At 35.8% G+C, this 17,381-nt stretch overlaps 1 protein-coding gene across 2 annotated transcripts; it reads right to left on the bottom strand.

Moving 5' to 3' along the window:
- Nucleotides 1-1,138: 1,138 nt before the first annotated feature.
- Nucleotides 1,139-15,874, bottom strand: zdhhc20a (zDHHC palmitoyltransferase 20a). Of its 2 annotated transcripts, XM_055208018.2 has the most exons (14): nucleotides 15,716-15,874; nucleotides 14,495-14,521; nucleotides 13,367-13,461; nucleotides 12,774-12,894; nucleotides 12,433-12,502; nucleotides 12,326-12,358; nucleotides 10,537-10,657; nucleotides 9,653-9,688; nucleotides 7,018-7,150; nucleotides 5,959-6,085; nucleotides 5,161-5,244; nucleotides 3,912-4,021; nucleotides 1,766-1,813; nucleotides 1,139-1,394 (listed from the first exon to the last, which is right to left on the bottom strand). In XM_055208018.2, the coding sequence occupies exons 1-13, from the start codon at nucleotides 15,831-15,833 to the stop codon at nucleotides 1,770-1,772; spliced, it is 1,119 nt and encodes a 372-aa protein (XP_055063993.2). In that variant the 5' UTR covers nucleotides 15,834-15,874; the 3' UTR covers nucleotides 1,139-1,394; nucleotides 1,766-1,769. The 2 variants fall into 2 exon arrangements, with proteins under 2 accessions (XP_055063993.2, XP_055063994.2); XM_055208019.2 differs by lacking the exon at nucleotides 9,653-9,688.
- Between the last annotated feature and the right edge of the window lie 1,507 nt (nucleotides 15,875-17,381).

Below are 17,381 nucleotides of genomic sequence, written 5' to 3'. Positions count from 1 at the left end.
TCTGTACAAGCTTGTAAATCGGACAAAAAGAAAAATGGTCCTCCAGTAATATTATGCATTAAGCTATAGATTAATGAGTTCCATAATGAGCCGTTTTTGGCATAATCCTCATCATAAAATGCGATTGATGCATCCGATTAGTATTTTAAACCACAGATTTAAGTACAATGATGTTGCTATGGTTACATCAGCTCCGGTTCTGTAAAATGCTGATGTGAGCTATATCAATTGGCAAATCACTTTTCAAATATTTTTCACATTAACATGCAATAAATAAAAAAATCTAACAGAATCAAAATTAACTGTAACATATAAAAGACTTCATGAACATAAGACCTGAAATGGCAGGACAAAACAGCCTGGTTTTGTTAATCCTCATCGTTCTTACAAAGCAGAGATGTGTATTTTTCATTGTTCCTATAACAAACGTGAGGTCAAAATCCCAAAAAACAAAACCAGCAGAGACCACAGCAGACTCCTCCCACTTAAGAAAATATAACAGCACAAATTTACACCGAAAACACACAATTATGTGAAATAAACTCGCTCAGCTAGTGTTACACATAGGAAACTATTGCTTCATAGGTGACAACAGAAAGCACTTCTTGTTTCTTGGCCTGAGATTTCAACGTCACATTTCACACCAGCTGCTAAACAAAGCTTAGAGTAAAATGCTGATAGGGATGAGGTCAGAAAAAAATGTGTCTTTTAAAAAGACCTTAATAAAAAGAGAAATTAGTGTTGATGAAAGAGTAAAGCGAATGTTAAAGTGGTCCATTCAATATCAATAAATACAATAAAGACACTTTCTATCTAGGTCTAGTGAATGCATTCGATGGGCTCCAAATAACTTGTTGACTTATATTTACTATTCATCAGTTACCCAGGACGTTGCTACTGCATGTAGTAAACATAACTCTGTTACTTTGGATTAATACATTCGAATCAAATACTGCATTACATGTTACTTCCCAATCTTTCCTCAAAAATCCCTGGTGACAAAAAGTCACCACATTACCATGTTTAACTTTTGGAGTAGTATTAAAGGTTAACCAACAATAAATAACAGATATACTATACAACAAAAACCTGAAGATGAACTTAAGGTTTTTGGTCAAAAAAATCAAGATCTGGAGAAAACATGTCTAAGTATTTATTACCCATCATGAAATAAGAAAAAGTTGAAAAGTCGTTCAAATTCAGTCAATGTTTGGTGCAAACAACCTGAAAGTCTGTGCTGATATTAACGTAGTTGAAATACAGCGCCCACGCTGCAGGTCAAATCCGTACAGATGAGATAATGCTGCTGATCTTAAGGCATTATATCTGAAAGCTATCACATGAGGTCTTCAAACAAGTGCATCCTTCAGAGGAAAACCAAATGCGCATTGTTCCTAAGAGAAGAACAGAAAAAAAGATCATGCTTTAAGGGTAAACAAACACCAAGATCATTACTTTTTAACAAACAACTTTTAGATTCCAGGCATTTCAAATTTTGCTTCTAAAACGGCATTGAAAATGCAACCGTGCCGCTTTTCCTCCGTTACAACGCGTTTGGGCGACATGTGCCGCTTTATTTAAGCTACATTAAAAATAACGTATTTGTGCGAGCAAAAGAAACTTGAAGATTTTCACTTTGATGGAAGTGTATGTGGACTGAGGCACTTTGACTTACATCCTTAATGTTTAACGGATGACAGAAAATCATACTTATTAATACAAAGCCCACTGACACGATAACCACTATGCACTGACTGAGACTCACCTGACTAGGACTCGTTCTCCATTGTAACAGAAGCAGCGTGACATCCCTCTGGAATACAAACAGACACAATTCAGACCTTTATAAAAACACATTCATTTCCACACATTTTAGTGTAATAAAGTCAGTGTCATTTTCAGCCGGTTACATCAGGGTAATAATATGGTGCGTATTAAAGAACAGTGCTGCTGAATAAATAAGCTCGAGGATGAAAGGAAATCATAAAAATTGTAAGAATACCCTGTGGTGTCTTCATAAAAAACTAAAATACAATTTCTACATCCCAGTTTGCCCTAAAAGTATGTACTGTTTTCGTTAGAGATGCAACAAAATACATGCATTCGATATCAGTTGGTAAAAAAAAATTTTGACCCTTAAGCTAGAAGTATATGTAAGGGGTCCACTTACAGTGCGCGTGAGGCAAATTTCATCATCAGGGTAGTGCACGCATTCAGTACGTGGACCACCGGATTTTTGTAACCGCACTTTTTTTTTTTGAAAGCAGAGGGTCTGTTCTTTCATTTGATATATAAATGTTGTATTATACATATGTTTATATATTTTAAGAAGAACATTTTCTGTAAGGCATTAAACTTTTGTGAAAATCATGAAAAATGCTGGCCCTGCGCTGCAAAAAATGATTTTCAAGAAAAACTGTTCTTAGTATTTTTGTCTTGTTTTCAGCAAAAACATCCAAAAATTCTCAAACCAAGATGCCCTTTCTTGATGAGCAAAACGACCCAAGAAAATAAGTAAAAATTATTTTTAGACCAAAAATATTACATTTAAGTGCATAAAACAAGCAAAAAAATCTGCCAATGGGTTAAGCAAATTTTTCTTGAATTTAGTGTTTAAGAAAAATGTTCAAGATTTTTTAGCTTACCTCATTGGCAGATTTTTTTGCTTGTTTTATGCACAAAATCACTTATTTTCTTGGGTCGTTTTGCTCATCAAGAAAAGCATCTTAATTTAAGAATTTTTAGATATTTTTACTAAAAACAAGCCAAAAACACAAAAAAAAATTCTTGGAAATCATTATTTGCAGTGTAGCTGGCAACTTTAAAAAAAAATGCTGGCGAGAAAAGAGTTAAACATCGGTATCGGCAAAGCAATTTAGTATCGATGCATCACTAGTTTTTGTTATAAGTAAGTATACACATTTTAGTGCAAATCAAAAAAGTATGCAAATATCGAGACATACTAACATGCAAGTGTAATGTTTACTATATGTGACCCTGGACCTAAAAAAAAGTAGCAAGGGTATATTTGTAGCAAAAGCAAAAAATACATTGTATGGGTCAAAATAATAAATTTTTCTTTTATGCTATAAAATAGGATATTAAGTAAAGATCATGTTCCATCAAGATATATCATAAATATATCAAAACTTTTTTTTTGTGAGTGGATGCAGTTGCTAAAGACTTTAAAGTTAATTTTCTTAAAGGGCACCTATTATGCAAAATTCACTTTTACAAGGTGTTTGGACATAATGTGTGTTGACAGTGTGTGAACACAACCACCCTACGATGAAAATTCACCCACTCCTTGTTTTTTAATCCCTATTAACTTAAAGCAGTCTCATTAGACATGCGTTTTGATTTTCTTTGCAATGTGAGGTCACATTGATAAAGCCCCGCCCACTAACAGTTCTGCATAACCATAGATTCCACCCTCAGCAAGTTGTACTCTGTCCAATAGATACTATTGTCTCAGACTTTATTAATCAGATCTATTTTACTGAAAGCACTCACTGTATTTTTGTAAGGAAGAGAGGAGCTGTGGCTCATTTGCATTTAAAGGTACAGACATTAAAACAGCGCGTTTTTGCTCCCACCCAAATAGGTGTATTTTGGAGATGCTATAATAAATGATCCGTGGGGTATTTTGAGCGGTAATTTCACAGACACATTCTAGGCACACCTAAGACTTAGATTACATCTTGTAAAAAGGCTATAATAGGTTATAATAGCACTTCTGGATTTTTTACAGGAAACAGCAGACCAATACTAGAACACGTACTTCAGGGATACTAATTTCAACATATTACAAAGTGGGATATAATAAATCTAATTTTGCATACTATTTATAGCGGATAGTATTCAAACTGGGACACAGGTAATGTTCTCTAGAAATAGTTGTTGTGACGTACCGATGTTTGCACGACTGCCGTCTTTGGACTCCTCAGAGTGCGTATCGTTTCCTAGGAGATGATTCTGTGACTCACTCAGAGGTCTGGGGTTTGTCTGTCCATCAACTGCGCTGTTACCATAACAACAGTTATGCCATCAGTCACAAAACACTTACACCACCCGAAAATAAACCTCATTCCATTAAACTGGTAATGTTTCTAGGGAAAATAGTGCTTAAAAAATGCTTGGAATTCATTGAAACACCACGGCACTAATGATTTTAGCTTTAAAATGTGTAATATAGTAACATTAAAAAGCATCAGAATTAACACAATACTGTGTTCTACCTTGCGAAATGTGTGATTTCAACATAAGAATTTATAATTGGAAATTTTATCTCATTTTCTGCTGAAATTCTCATGTGTCCGGCTATGTTTGAACATGCGTTATGTTGTAATTTAATCAAATTAACACAAAAATATTAAGAAAAAAAATAATGGATGTTTTGCTAGACTACTTTAGATGACAGAAAAAATATTTACTGAATATTCATGTATAATAATAATTAAGAAAAATTAGGAAAATGATGTGTCCATGCCTGATGTTCTCATCCTCCGCAACACACTTTGAGAACAGTTTAAGCACACATACAGAATTTTAATAAAGTTTGATTTTGAGTGACCAAGCACATGGACCAGTTACTTCAAGATGGCTACCAGGTAAGATCATTTTTTTACAGTTAATTTGAAATATTGTCTTGTCAGAATGCTTACACGACATTTTGATTATCATTACCGCAACAGATGCTTATTAAATGTTAATTTAATTAATAGAAGCATAATACTTTGATTTTAAATGCATGTGCAGAATCTCCAAATTATGTTCTTTCAGGTTTGTCATGTCATTTTGAAAATATGTCAGTGTTGATGTTTTCTGACTGTTGCGGTAATGAGATTTTTTAGGACTAATTTTTTAAATTATGTTACAAAAAGGGTTAAATGATAAGTACAAGTTTTTAAATTAATGTTCCCATTTACTCCAGACTTTGTTTTTCAATGTCTGGTGGGAAAAAAAGTAAATTTAAGCAATTTTTACATTTTCATGCTTGACATTTTTAAAACCAAGTTTTCGTGAGAATCACCCACATACAAATCAATAAATAATCGTGGTTTAATTTATCCTCATGACTGTAGTATTAGACTGTACTGTAGTTTCTCATACACTAAAATAAAAGCAAAATAACTAGAAAAAAATTAAGACTGTAGTTACCATTTAATGGATTGATGTTCAACATTGCCTTGTTCTGAGTCAGTGTTGACTAGTCGAGTGGGGAATGTGTAGCCATCTCCCAAACTAGAGAAAGAGAAACAATAGCTTGTGCTATCATAACTTCCCAAAAACAGTAGACAGGTTTTTCATGCTATTAATAACACAAGACTGGTAAGTCACATGAACACATACAGCTAACCTGCTGCATTACAATCTCCAGTATTAATATGTAAGCCAGTCTGCAAAAACCCACTTTAAAGGTGCAGTGTGTAACTTTTAGAAGGGTCTCTTGACTGAAATGAATATAATATACATAACTTTATGATATTATGCATTGTCTGAAAATAGTCCCCTGCTATTGAAACTTACCAAGGGGTTTCGGGCACAACATAATATCTTTGCAAGGCTGCAGCCAAATTCCTTGATTATTACGCCAGAATGAGATTATAGTTCCTAGCCATATCTGCCTAGAAAATCGCAACTTTTAATTTTCTGTCAGTCTTAGTACACGATGTAACTACAGAAGAGTAAATTTTTAAATAGGAAAAATATTGTAACTCTTTGGTTATTTTTTAGTGTGATGCTAACGGTCTAATCAGATTCAATGGATTATGCTAAGCTATGCTAAAAGTGCTAGCGCCAGACCCGGAGATCGGCTTGATGGCTTCCAAAACTGTAAAAATCAAGTTTTTAACTTTAGAGGAGCTGGAAAATGAGCCTATTTTAAGAGACTTTTTGGTATAGCTGACATGGACAAAAGATAACAGTTAAACAGATGGTAAAAAAAAAACATTTTACCTGCTGTAAATTGGTAAGCACCAGTATTTCTTCTGGTCTCCAAACACCTGGGTAATATTCTTGCGAAAGCCCAAAGTGAAACCGTTTTTGTCCGGGCCATTTCTGAACACTGGCGCCCTAAAAGCCTCTACACGAAAGAAATGAAAGATGAGATTAAGATCTTTAACTTTTTTTACACAACAGACACCAGACATCTACCACATACCATCACAGAATCAAAGCTTTCATTGTGAGTACACTTCTATTAGCTTGAATTTTCTTAAGTCACATGTGACTGTTATAGATAAGAGATAACAAATAAAGACTAAACTTAAAAAAGTGACCAAAAACAAAGAATACAATACAGGACTAGAATTCATTTGGCTTAAGAACACTTAAAATTAAGCACATGTGATGTTCAAACTACTTTCATGACACTGGAGTAGGGTAGCATGATATATTGAACCAAATTTAAAAGCACAAATATCTCAATACTGTACACACATTGCAAATATTTTTAATACTTCAAAATGTTTGGCCAAAGTTTTTGGTGAGAGACATGTGACACGGAGAGACTGATGCTTTCTTTTCCCTGAAAGAAACATGCATGTTGTATTTTACAGTTTTTAAATATATTTTACCATGATTCAAACAGACTATACGAACGTAAATGATTATTGTATCGCATTGTATCAACTTATCACATATTTCTTAAAGGGATAGTTCAACCAAAAATAAAAATTCTGTCATCATTTCCTCACCTTCATCCTGTTAAAAACCACTATAACTGTCTTTATTTAGCTGAACACAAAAGAAGATTTTTGAAATCAAGCCAAAAACAGGAGCACTATTGACTTCCATAGTAGAAAAGAAAAATACTATGAATGTAATACAAAGAAATGTATACAGGTTTGTAATAACTTGAGGGTGAGTAAATGACAGAATTTTTATTTTTGCATGAACTATCACTTTAAATTGAGAGCAGAAATGAACTCCCAACCAAAGTCTGCTGTGATGACTAGACAGCTAGAGCTAATTTAATCACAGAAAAAAAAGAGAAAGTGAAGGGGAATCACTTGCCTATAGTGGTTCTGTTTTTTGCCACGAGCCAGAGGTGATAGCTGAACAGTGACAGGACGCTGATGAAAAACATGGCCGCCACAAAAAAGAGGAACAACACGTGGAACTTTGCCTGAGTGTTCGGCAGCTGATTCTGTTAAGCAAGACACCAGAGATGTGACAACGACACAAACTCAGATCCTGCGTCAAACAAATATCAGTGTAGCTCAGCTTGTATAAAGCTACAATGACCTACTGACACAAAAAAAACTGACAATACAAATGGTTACAAATGGACAGCTGATCTGTTTAAAGTGCACCTATTATGACCATTTCTACAAGTGCAATGTCTCAGGTGTGCTCAGGTTGTGTCTGTGAAGAAAACAGGGTACAACTAGCCTAAGGGTGATGCAGGACTGTGGGCGGGGCTTTATCAGTGTGACATCACATTAACAAGAGAATCAAAACAGCATGTCTAATGAGACTGCTTGGGTTTAATGGGGATTAAAAAAGTGAGTACATTTTCTTCATTGTAGGATGGTTGTGTTCACAGACTGACAAAATACATTTGTTTAAACACCTTTTAAAAGTGGATTTTGCATAATAGGTTACCTTTAAATGTGAAGTGTGTATTTGTATTTTGATGCATTAGGATTAAATTATGATCAGTGTGTCTGGACACTGCAGTGTTTACAGTTGTGTTCAAAATCATTCAACCCCCAATGCTGTTAAGGGTTTTAGGGAATTTAGTGTACATTTGTAATTGTATTCAGAATGAAATCCTACAATGACTTCTTAAAGAACCATATGCAACTAAAATGACATCAATTGGTTTTGTAATATAGTAGTAAATGTTTCTTTTGTGAATTCTTCATTGACACAATTATTCAACCCCTTAAAGAACTACCACTCTGAAGAACAGAGGTTCATTGAAGTGTTTTCAATCAGGTATTGAAAACACCTGTGGATGTCAGGGAACAGCAATAAAGCCTAATAAGCACCAATTAGGCAGCTTTAAAATGACTATGATACTCAACTCCTTCTAAACATTTACTGGTGTGGTTACAAACATGGTGAAGTCAAAAGAATGGTCCAGGAAGACAAGAGAAGAGGTGATTAATCTTCACAGGAAGGGCAATGGCTATAAGAAGATTGCAAAGATGTTAAACATACCAAGAGACACCATAGGAAGCATCATTCGCAAATTCAAGGCAAAGGGCACTGTTGAAACGCTTCCTGGTCGTGGCAGAAAAAAGATGCTAACTGCGACTGCTGTGCGCTATCTGAAGCGTAGAGTGGCAAAAAGTCCCCGTGTGACTGCTGAGGAACTGAGAAAAGATTTGTCAGATGTGGGTACTGAAGTTTCTGCTCAGACAATACGGCGCACCCTGCGTACTGAAGGCCTCCATGCCAGAACTCCCAGGCGCACCCCCTTGCTGTCTCCAAAGAATAAGAAGAGTCGACTGCAGTATGCCAAAAGTCATGTGGACAAACCACAGAAGTTTTGGGATAGTGTTCTGTGGAAAATTAGAACTGTTTGGGCCCATGGATCAACGCTATGTTTGGAGGAGGAAAAACAAGGCCTATGAAGAAAAGAACACCTTGCCTACTGTATAGCATGGTGGGGGGTCAATCATGCTTTGGGGCTGTTTTGCTTCTGCAGGTACAGGGAAACTTCAGCATGTGCAAGGTACCATGAATTCTCTTCAGTACCAGGAGATATTGGATAACAATGTGTTGCAGTCCATCACAAACCTGAGGCTTGGGAGACGTTGGACCTTTCAACAGGACAATGATTCCAAGCATACCTCCAAATCCACTAGAGCATGGTTGCAGAAAAAAGGCTGGAACATTTTGAAGTGGCCATCGCAGTCACCAGACTTAAATCCGATTGAGAACCTCTGGTGGGACTTAAAGAAAGCAGTTGCAGTGCGCAAGCCTAAGAATGTGACTGAACTGGAGGCTTTTGCCCATGATGAATGGGCCAAGATACCCGTAGATCGCTGCAAGACACTTGTGTCAAGCTATGCTTCACGTTTAAAAGCTGTTTTAACTGTAAAAGGATGTTGTACTAAGTACTAAGATTGAATGTCACTTGGGGGTTGAATAAAACTGAAAATGATGTGAGCACAGAAAAGACATTTGTGGTTATTTCATTATAAATGTTATGTTATATTTGTCTTACCTACACATGCCTCTTTGATGTAATTGTAAGCAGGATGACTGAATGATCAAAATCAATGTCAAACCGGCCAAAACAATCAATTTCAGTTGGGGTTGAATAATTTTGAACACAACTGTATGTTGTAACGTTGATCATAATGATGTAATTATAACTTTAATAATAACACCTATAACTTGAATCATGAAATTGTACAGCTACAACTACATTCCCAAAATCATTAAAAGTTACACACATCACTTTTAATAGCTTATGCAAAGTTGTTCAAAATGGTTCACTGGCTACACATGCGTCACTTTCTTTGTTCACCAAAAAATAACCATTGTGCCACCAAAAAGTGTTTGCGTTATTAAAATATATAATTTTGCAACAACGATTTATTTTTTGACAGTGAGAAAACAAAGCAACAGTGTAACATCACACCAAACCAACGCCTACAGTGACAACAGAGCAAAGCAAGCAGGCCTGTTTTACCTCCGGGCATTGCTCTAAAGCCCTCCGTCTGCAAAGCTTCAAGCAAAGTGTTAAAAACACAGACAGAATGTTAGGGGCACAGAAATCCCTTTGCTTCAATATATGTGACCCTTGACCACAAAACCAGTAATAAGTCGCATGGGTATATTTATAAAAACATCGTATGGGATAAAATTATAAATCGTTTTAATTCCTAAGATTCCTAAAATTGACCCTTTGATTGGTTTTGTGGTCACATGTCACTTTCTCAAACAGGTGCACGTACAAATCACATTATGCTTTAACAACATGATTTGACTGCAATATAAAGTCACGTTGCCAACACAACAATTTCAGCACCGATACAATTAACTGCCTACAGTCAACGTTTTTGTGTAATAACTGATCAACTGTATAATTTAGACATATTGTGCTCTCACAACTGACTTTCTGCTAGCTCTTTCACATAATCAAATAACTTCTAATTATTTATTTATTTTAGTAAGTACACTGAAAAAAATGATTCATTGAATTTAATCAATTCCTTCAAGGAAAGTGGCCGCAACCAATTTATTTAAGCTACATTTAAAAATAAAAGATTAGTAAAGTAAAATAAAATATAAAACTTTTGTTTAAATGTAGCTTAAATGGGTTGATTGCAGCCACTTGCCTTGGAAAAGTTTATTGAATTCAATGAATAATTTTTTTCAGTGTAGGTGTGTATAAACATGATCATTTAAAGTCATTGAACACCTTCACAAGACTCTGTTTACCCTAATTTGGTACAATATTCCTCACTTGATCCGACAGCTACAATTATCACTGTAAAACATTATAAGGTGCAAAGAGTAAAAGTGTGAGAAATTAAAGGAATGGGTTTTACCAATGTGGATGTGTTAACTTACTGTCCAAAACTTGATAAAGTACTGCAATACGGTGGCGGAGATGTAGACGCAGTACAGCATGGAGTACGCCAGAAACAGCACAAAGAACTTATAGTTGGAGAATCCGATACAGTTATTAACCCTGAAAGTAATGAAAACGGTGAAAACTGTCAAATAAGCAGAAACAAATCAAGCCAAGGTCATCATATTCACCCACCCAAAAACCACTAAAAAGCAGTTCTGCTTTAAATTAGTAGTTAACCACTTTTTCAAAGGTCCATCAAAGTAAGAGAATTACTGTGGGTTTACACCAAACGCGAGTTCAACAATTTGCCCGAGTAGATAGCATACAAAGTCAATGCAAAGACATGATTAGACGCATCCTCGCGTGGGGCGATGTGAATTACGCGATATGGGTGGCGTGATTGCTGCAAAAACACGCGCTATTGTCTTCGCCCAAGTTGAAAATATTCAACTCGAGCGAAAAATTCACATGACACGAAATTAGATCCCGCGAATAATGTAGAGCGAGTAACGCGATGCCCCACGTTTGGTGTTTGTACGTAGCATTATGCTGGGTTCACACCAGCCGCGGTAGAGGCGTCAAGCATGAGTGATTTCAATGTTAAGTCAATGTAAAGAAGTATTTACGCGCATCTGGAAGTTTCGCGGCACGAATGAGGCGTTTAGCATGGCACAACATTCAGGCGGAAATTCGGGTCATGGGAGGGGCTTCTGCGCCTCCCATTCCTGTACTAGAGTCATTCACGCGTCTAGTACTAGTGATGGGAGAAATGAAGCTTTTCGAAGCTTCGAATCAATTGAACCAATTGCTACGAAAATTGATTCAGTTTTTCGAAGCAGTTCGAAACACCACACACGCTGGTGCCCCCTGCTGGTCAAAATAGTGTAAAAGCAGATATGTCCGAACATTTTACACTTTTTTTAAACAAAATAATAGCAAGATTTGTATTAAAATATGTTTTAAAATTATTTAACTTAATTAAGACATAAAAAAAGTCTATTATGTGTTTTTAGTTTTATTTAGGGCAAACAAATCATTAAAACTAACTACCCTATTAATTATGCACATTTTTGTCATTAAATCTGTTTATGAACAAAAAGTAGACAAAATGGCAGTGTTATTAGTCAGAAGGATAAATGTTTAATGAACTTTCATAATAAAACTGACCCGAGTTCACCTAAACATATTAGACACTGGTCATGTGATCAACTCCCCCTAGTGGTGAACCATCGGATTTTCGAAACTTTTCGAAACAGTTATGACGTAATGAAGCCTCGTTTGCTAAAATCACGTGACTTGGGCCAGTCTGAAAAAAGCTCCGAACCACTGATTCGAAACAAAAGATTCGTAAATGTTTCGAAGTCTCATGAAGCAGTGCTTCGAAAACGACCATCACTATCAAGTACGCGAATTAACGCGCGAATGATGCGAATTGAGCGTTGCCGCGGGAAACGCGCAAGTTGAAAAATCTGAACTTTGGCGGAAAACCGCGCCGCATTAACCAATCAGGAGCTTGCTCTAGTAGTGACGTGATTACAGGAAACGAGCGGAGTCGCATGACACGAATTTCCGCGTAAATGTCTCAAATTACTAGAATTTCACGCGCGAATGAAGCAAGTAAACTCAAAATGTTTACGTGTCCAACTACGTGGGAATAGCGTGCTTTTGCCGCCTCAACCTCGTTTGGTGTGAATCCAGCATGTAAGAGGATTAAAAAAATCCCAAACCTAGAAAATCTGAGGTCATTCATACTTCTCATCAAAAAATAAAATTTAAGTTACATACCAGGGACAATGGTGATCCATTTTCAGGACACATCTGGAAAAACAAAAGTGATGCAGAAATAAACATAAGAAAGATTTTACAACATGATGCATTCTGCTAGAACTCACTTGTCGCAGGTGGAGCAGTGATGGCATCTGTCTGGTTTAATCAGCTGACATCTGTCACAGTAACGGATAGCTGGGGAAGATGAAGAAGTCGTTATTCATTCAACAGCATCCTGCTTCTAATTGCAAAATATAAGAAATGTTGATTATTGATGGAAAACCATTCACAATTAAGCAGACAGAAATTACAATGCTGTCATCACTGCTAGATTTTTAATGCAGAGGACATTTTAAAAATATCCTACTGCATTTTATGTAAGCCATAAGGTACGAGAATCAATGACTTATTAAACGTATTAAATAAAAATGTAGATAAAGTTATAAAGGAGTAAATATCAGCTCACCTCCAGAGCCTGTGCGTGTATATACAGGCAGATCTCGGGCCACTCTTTTCAGGATTTCCTGCTGAGTCTCTGGTCTCTCCTCCTTCTCATACAGCTCTTTTTCTGCCTTAGGGAGACAGAACTAGGACGGACAACAGGATGTTAAATAGATGCTTTCCTGATCTTTAACTCGAAGCATACGAGCAAAAACAAACACAACCACAATTCATAGTTTGCTATATTTTTTGGCCTTTTCACCATCTGCACTGACAGCACCAATGGAGAGATGACAGGAGAGATGATGACATGAACAAGACCCAAACCGAAAATACCCACATAAGCACCACAGCTTGTCGTGTCAACGCGGGTGCACGAGCCGCTAGGCTACACCTCTGCACCACAGGAAGCTAAATACTAAAAAAAGATCTAGGTTTTATACCCTCCCTCCTCCTGCTCTCCTCTTCTCTGTCATTATATTCTGTGGTAATGAAACTACAGAGCAGTACATTTAACAGCTTCCATTACTGCCCTGCCTCCAGATGTGAGTACTGAAGCTCAGTCTGTCTGAAAGAGAGAGAGAGAGAGAGAGAGAGAGAGAGAGAGATAAAGAGTACCTCTTTGGAGGGGCCAATAGGCTTGGAAATGATGGCCTTCCAGTAGGACCACATGAAGATAAAGAAGAAGATGTGAAACACTATCAAATAAATAACTGCAACAGAAAAAAAAGAGGAAATACAATCATTTTTTCGGTCACTCCAGTGCTTCGTACTTTAACCCACAATAAAAGTTCACAACACAAATGCAAAGGGGAACATCAGTTCACTTTGGTATGGCAAAACATGTGACTAAAAAGAGAAGGAGGCTGGATTAGGTAACTGCTTTTGCAATACTTTGTGGTTGGTAAGTCCTGTTAACTGGGATACATTTTCCCCAAAATCATTATGAAGAAAAAAATTAAATATTTAGCATTTAATTTGTGTTAATTTTCTTTAAAAAAAAAAGCATATAAAACCAAAGTTCACATTATAATAACATATCTGTAAAACAACTTTTTTCGCTTTTTTATTTTATTAAGGACTATTACCTACAAATGATGTATACACACTTTACAAATCCATCAATATATATTACAATAATGAAAATTTTAAAACTATAATATTTAGATTACAGACATTATACAAATAAACCATAGCTTAAATGTACTGCAATTCGCTTGGGATAAAAGCATCTGCCAAAACCATAAATGTAAATGCAGAAATAAGAAATTGGGAGAAGGTCACTCTTTATTTAACCCCTTAAGGGGGTCTTCATGAAATAATGTCATAAATCTAAATAAACTCCAAATGTACCTAAAAAGGTTTAATTTCCCTCATACAAAATATTATTTTTATTCAATGAATTATTTTTGTGATGTTCAATGCGATTTCAACTTGAAATTTGGATCAGAACTACTTGAGACTTATGCCTTCATGTTTGCATTATTACTTTTGTGAAACATTTACATTTTTATAATTTTATTTATTTATGGAATTATTTTTATTTATTAAATAAATTTAAACTGCTATAACAATTTATTTATTTAATATTTTCACCTCCTGACACTTCTGTGAAAACCCCCAAATTCGAGTTATATTAATTTGAAGATGTATATCACATGTTCACCCCCCCCCCCCCCCGCACTCAAAGGGTATTTGACCACCTAAGGGGTTAAATTAAAAAAAATTTGCATTTTTTTCTCTTACCTTGTTCCTCAGTGTTAGTGATTGTATCTGCAGAGAGAAAGTAGCCAAAGGTTAATCATCAGCAATCTCATAAAGAACAATAGGCATCATTTACAAAACCATCTGCTGAGTACTGGGATACCACTCATGCTTTCTGTAGCTTCCCAGCTCTCACCAGCTAAGCCCGATCAGCCAGTATGGCCGGGGCACTGGGTGACTGGTACTGCCATCCGGCAGCATTCTGCCCATACAATACCCTGGTTGCCAAGACAACCCAATGAATGACTGACAGCTACATGGTATGTGGGCACAGTCTGTGCAATCTATGACATTTTTTTTACGATAAAGGTTAAAGATTGCTCACACATAAAGGTGGTGGTGAATAAGGAAAGGATTTTAATATATTACAGCACTTTAGTTTACTAGGGCAGTAATCACATAGGAATGCACAATGAAGCGAGTGTATTTGGAGACTGATGGTAAAGTAATAACTGGGCGGAGTTAGCTTGTATGTACAGCTCCCTATGAAGTGGTTAACAAAAGCTCAAGTTGAAGACTTGAAAGAAACCCTACTTTTATTAAACACATTCATGTCTGCACATATCTGCGTAGCTTTACTTTAAATGTTTATAAATATGGGAAATGAATGTATAAACTAATTTTAAATAAATGAGTTTAAGATGAAATTCAATGTCAGAATGAATTCACTGCTCTACATTTCATTCATCAGCTGGCCAATGATGACAAACAAAATGTTGATGATTAGTCTGAGTCTTCCTGGTAATAAAGTCACTAAAGTTATCAAGTCTACCTTTAGATTCAAATAAAAGCGGTGTATTTAATTATAATAATAATAAAAATAAATCAGTCTTTTAAGTAAAGTTAAGACATAACTCATATTACCTCATAGATATTTTTCTAAATGAACTAACGTTATTCTCCAAAACCTGCTCTTAGTAAGTATCAAAACGTTTTGAACATCTTGGCATAAGACTCAGCTTTTATCTGTTTGACAAACTGTAAAATTGTTGAAATCACACTGCAGACTTCACAAACACTATTGACTTCCGATATAAATTATACATATATTTGCATACGTAGTAACCAAGCGGTTTTACAGCACTAATATCTGGTACCAGTCAGTCGCAGTCACTTCCTGCCCATATCACCATTCCAGCAACTAACCAGCGACTTTTAACCACTGTGACATACTTAACCAAACAAACTGGGATGTAAACTTACATATACAGAGCTCCATCACGTAAGCGTAGTAGGACCAGCCCACGATCAGGTTGATAAAAATGACAGGTATCCAGGATAAACCCCGTTGACAGCATCTTACTGCTTGAGAGGGCGCCATCTTTAATCCGTCCGACCCTCGGGAAGGGTGCCAGTGACGTCACGGAACGGCACGAGGCAGTCCGAGCGACGAGCGCGAGGCAAACAAAGATCTTCACACCAACAGCGTATCAAGTCTCCATTATCGATAAATTAAACGATGTTTGACGTTAAATTCAAAATGTAGCTTTATAAAATTCATTATAAATTAATGACTGATAAAATTACTTCTTACCTTTCTCTACGTCGGATTTTTGTTTAGTGTTACATTTAGTTTATTTTGTTTACAGTAACTCAACATATCAAGAAATCTTAAACAAAATTAAATCGACAGACATTGATTTTATCGAGTCCATATGTTTAATAAAAAGCTACTGGACATACTGTGCCTGCTTTAGACACAAATAAATAACAACAAATAAATCGCTGTGTTTTACCATAGACTGTAAAAAATAGGATTTTACTGTATTTATACTCTATTTATTATATAATGACCTAGATTATGTTATATTAATCGTACAAAACGTTATTTGCAATTTTATGTCCGGCCAGTAGAGGGAAGCAGCACAGTTGTTTTAAATGGCCGTTTCTCAATGGAAAGGCTGCATCCTCCGAAGGTCGCATTTGTAGGCTGCATAGATCATATAGATGTGTGTCTTTTTTCAGAATATTAACAATTATAACGTTGACTGTTATTCTTAGTTAATCGTAAATTGTTGTAATATGCTTAGAACTTGCGAATGTAATGCTCAGTTAACTTAAATAAACAGGATTGATGACGTAACGAGCCTGCATATGCGACCTACGGAGGCTGCAGGCTCCCGATTGAGAATGTTGGCGTTTCACGTTTCATACTCTATCCTTCACCTTGTGTTAATAAATAACCTTTGTCATTAGAGTTTTAATATATTCAATTAAATGTATTCGCATAATTTGCATATATAAGCTCAGTAACATTAACACAACAGCTCACGGGTAAGCGCCCCAATTTTATTAAACTTCTTATCATAAATCCACAGTTTTTTAATATTCTGAACATGCAAATGAGCAACAAGGTCTTGTATTTATTATGTTAAGGTCACTTTGTTGTTACTGTTTAATATTTACATTTACTCTCCTTTCAGATGAAGTAAATATAGGGCGCGGATTGTTTATACCTCATTAATATTTAATAAGGTAAGTTCAAAGGCAATTTATGATTGGTTACTTAAGACTGCACAGTACAGCGTGCGTGGGACACATAAATCAATAGGCTGCATAATGTGTATAGGTGTCAGTGTAAGGATGTAAAGATAATATTATCCAGCTGGAAATTACTTAGAAAATGACTGATATCCTTTGAAATGTGGTCCTTCTAATTTTTGGATTATGTGGAAAATTGAATGTTTGTTTTGTGTTGTTGCCAGATGTGTTGGATTGCTCTGTACTGAATGTAGAGAATAGATGTTTTTGTCCTCATTTCCCCCGTCTCTGCTCTTTTCTTTAAGAGGTTTAGAGAAGTGAGCTTGTCAGAGAAGTAACAGCACCAAGAACAAAGAATAAATTGTCTGTTCATACTCTTGTGATAAAG

This window comes from Misgurnus anguillicaudatus, chromosome 12, assembly GCF_027580225.2.
Source record: "Misgurnus anguillicaudatus chromosome 12, ASM2758022v2, whole genome shotgun sequence".
Taxonomy (NCBI): Eukaryota; Metazoa; Chordata; class Actinopteri; order Cypriniformes; family Cobitidae; genus Misgurnus; species Misgurnus anguillicaudatus.
This window is presented reverse-complemented; position numbering and strand designations above follow the sequence as displayed.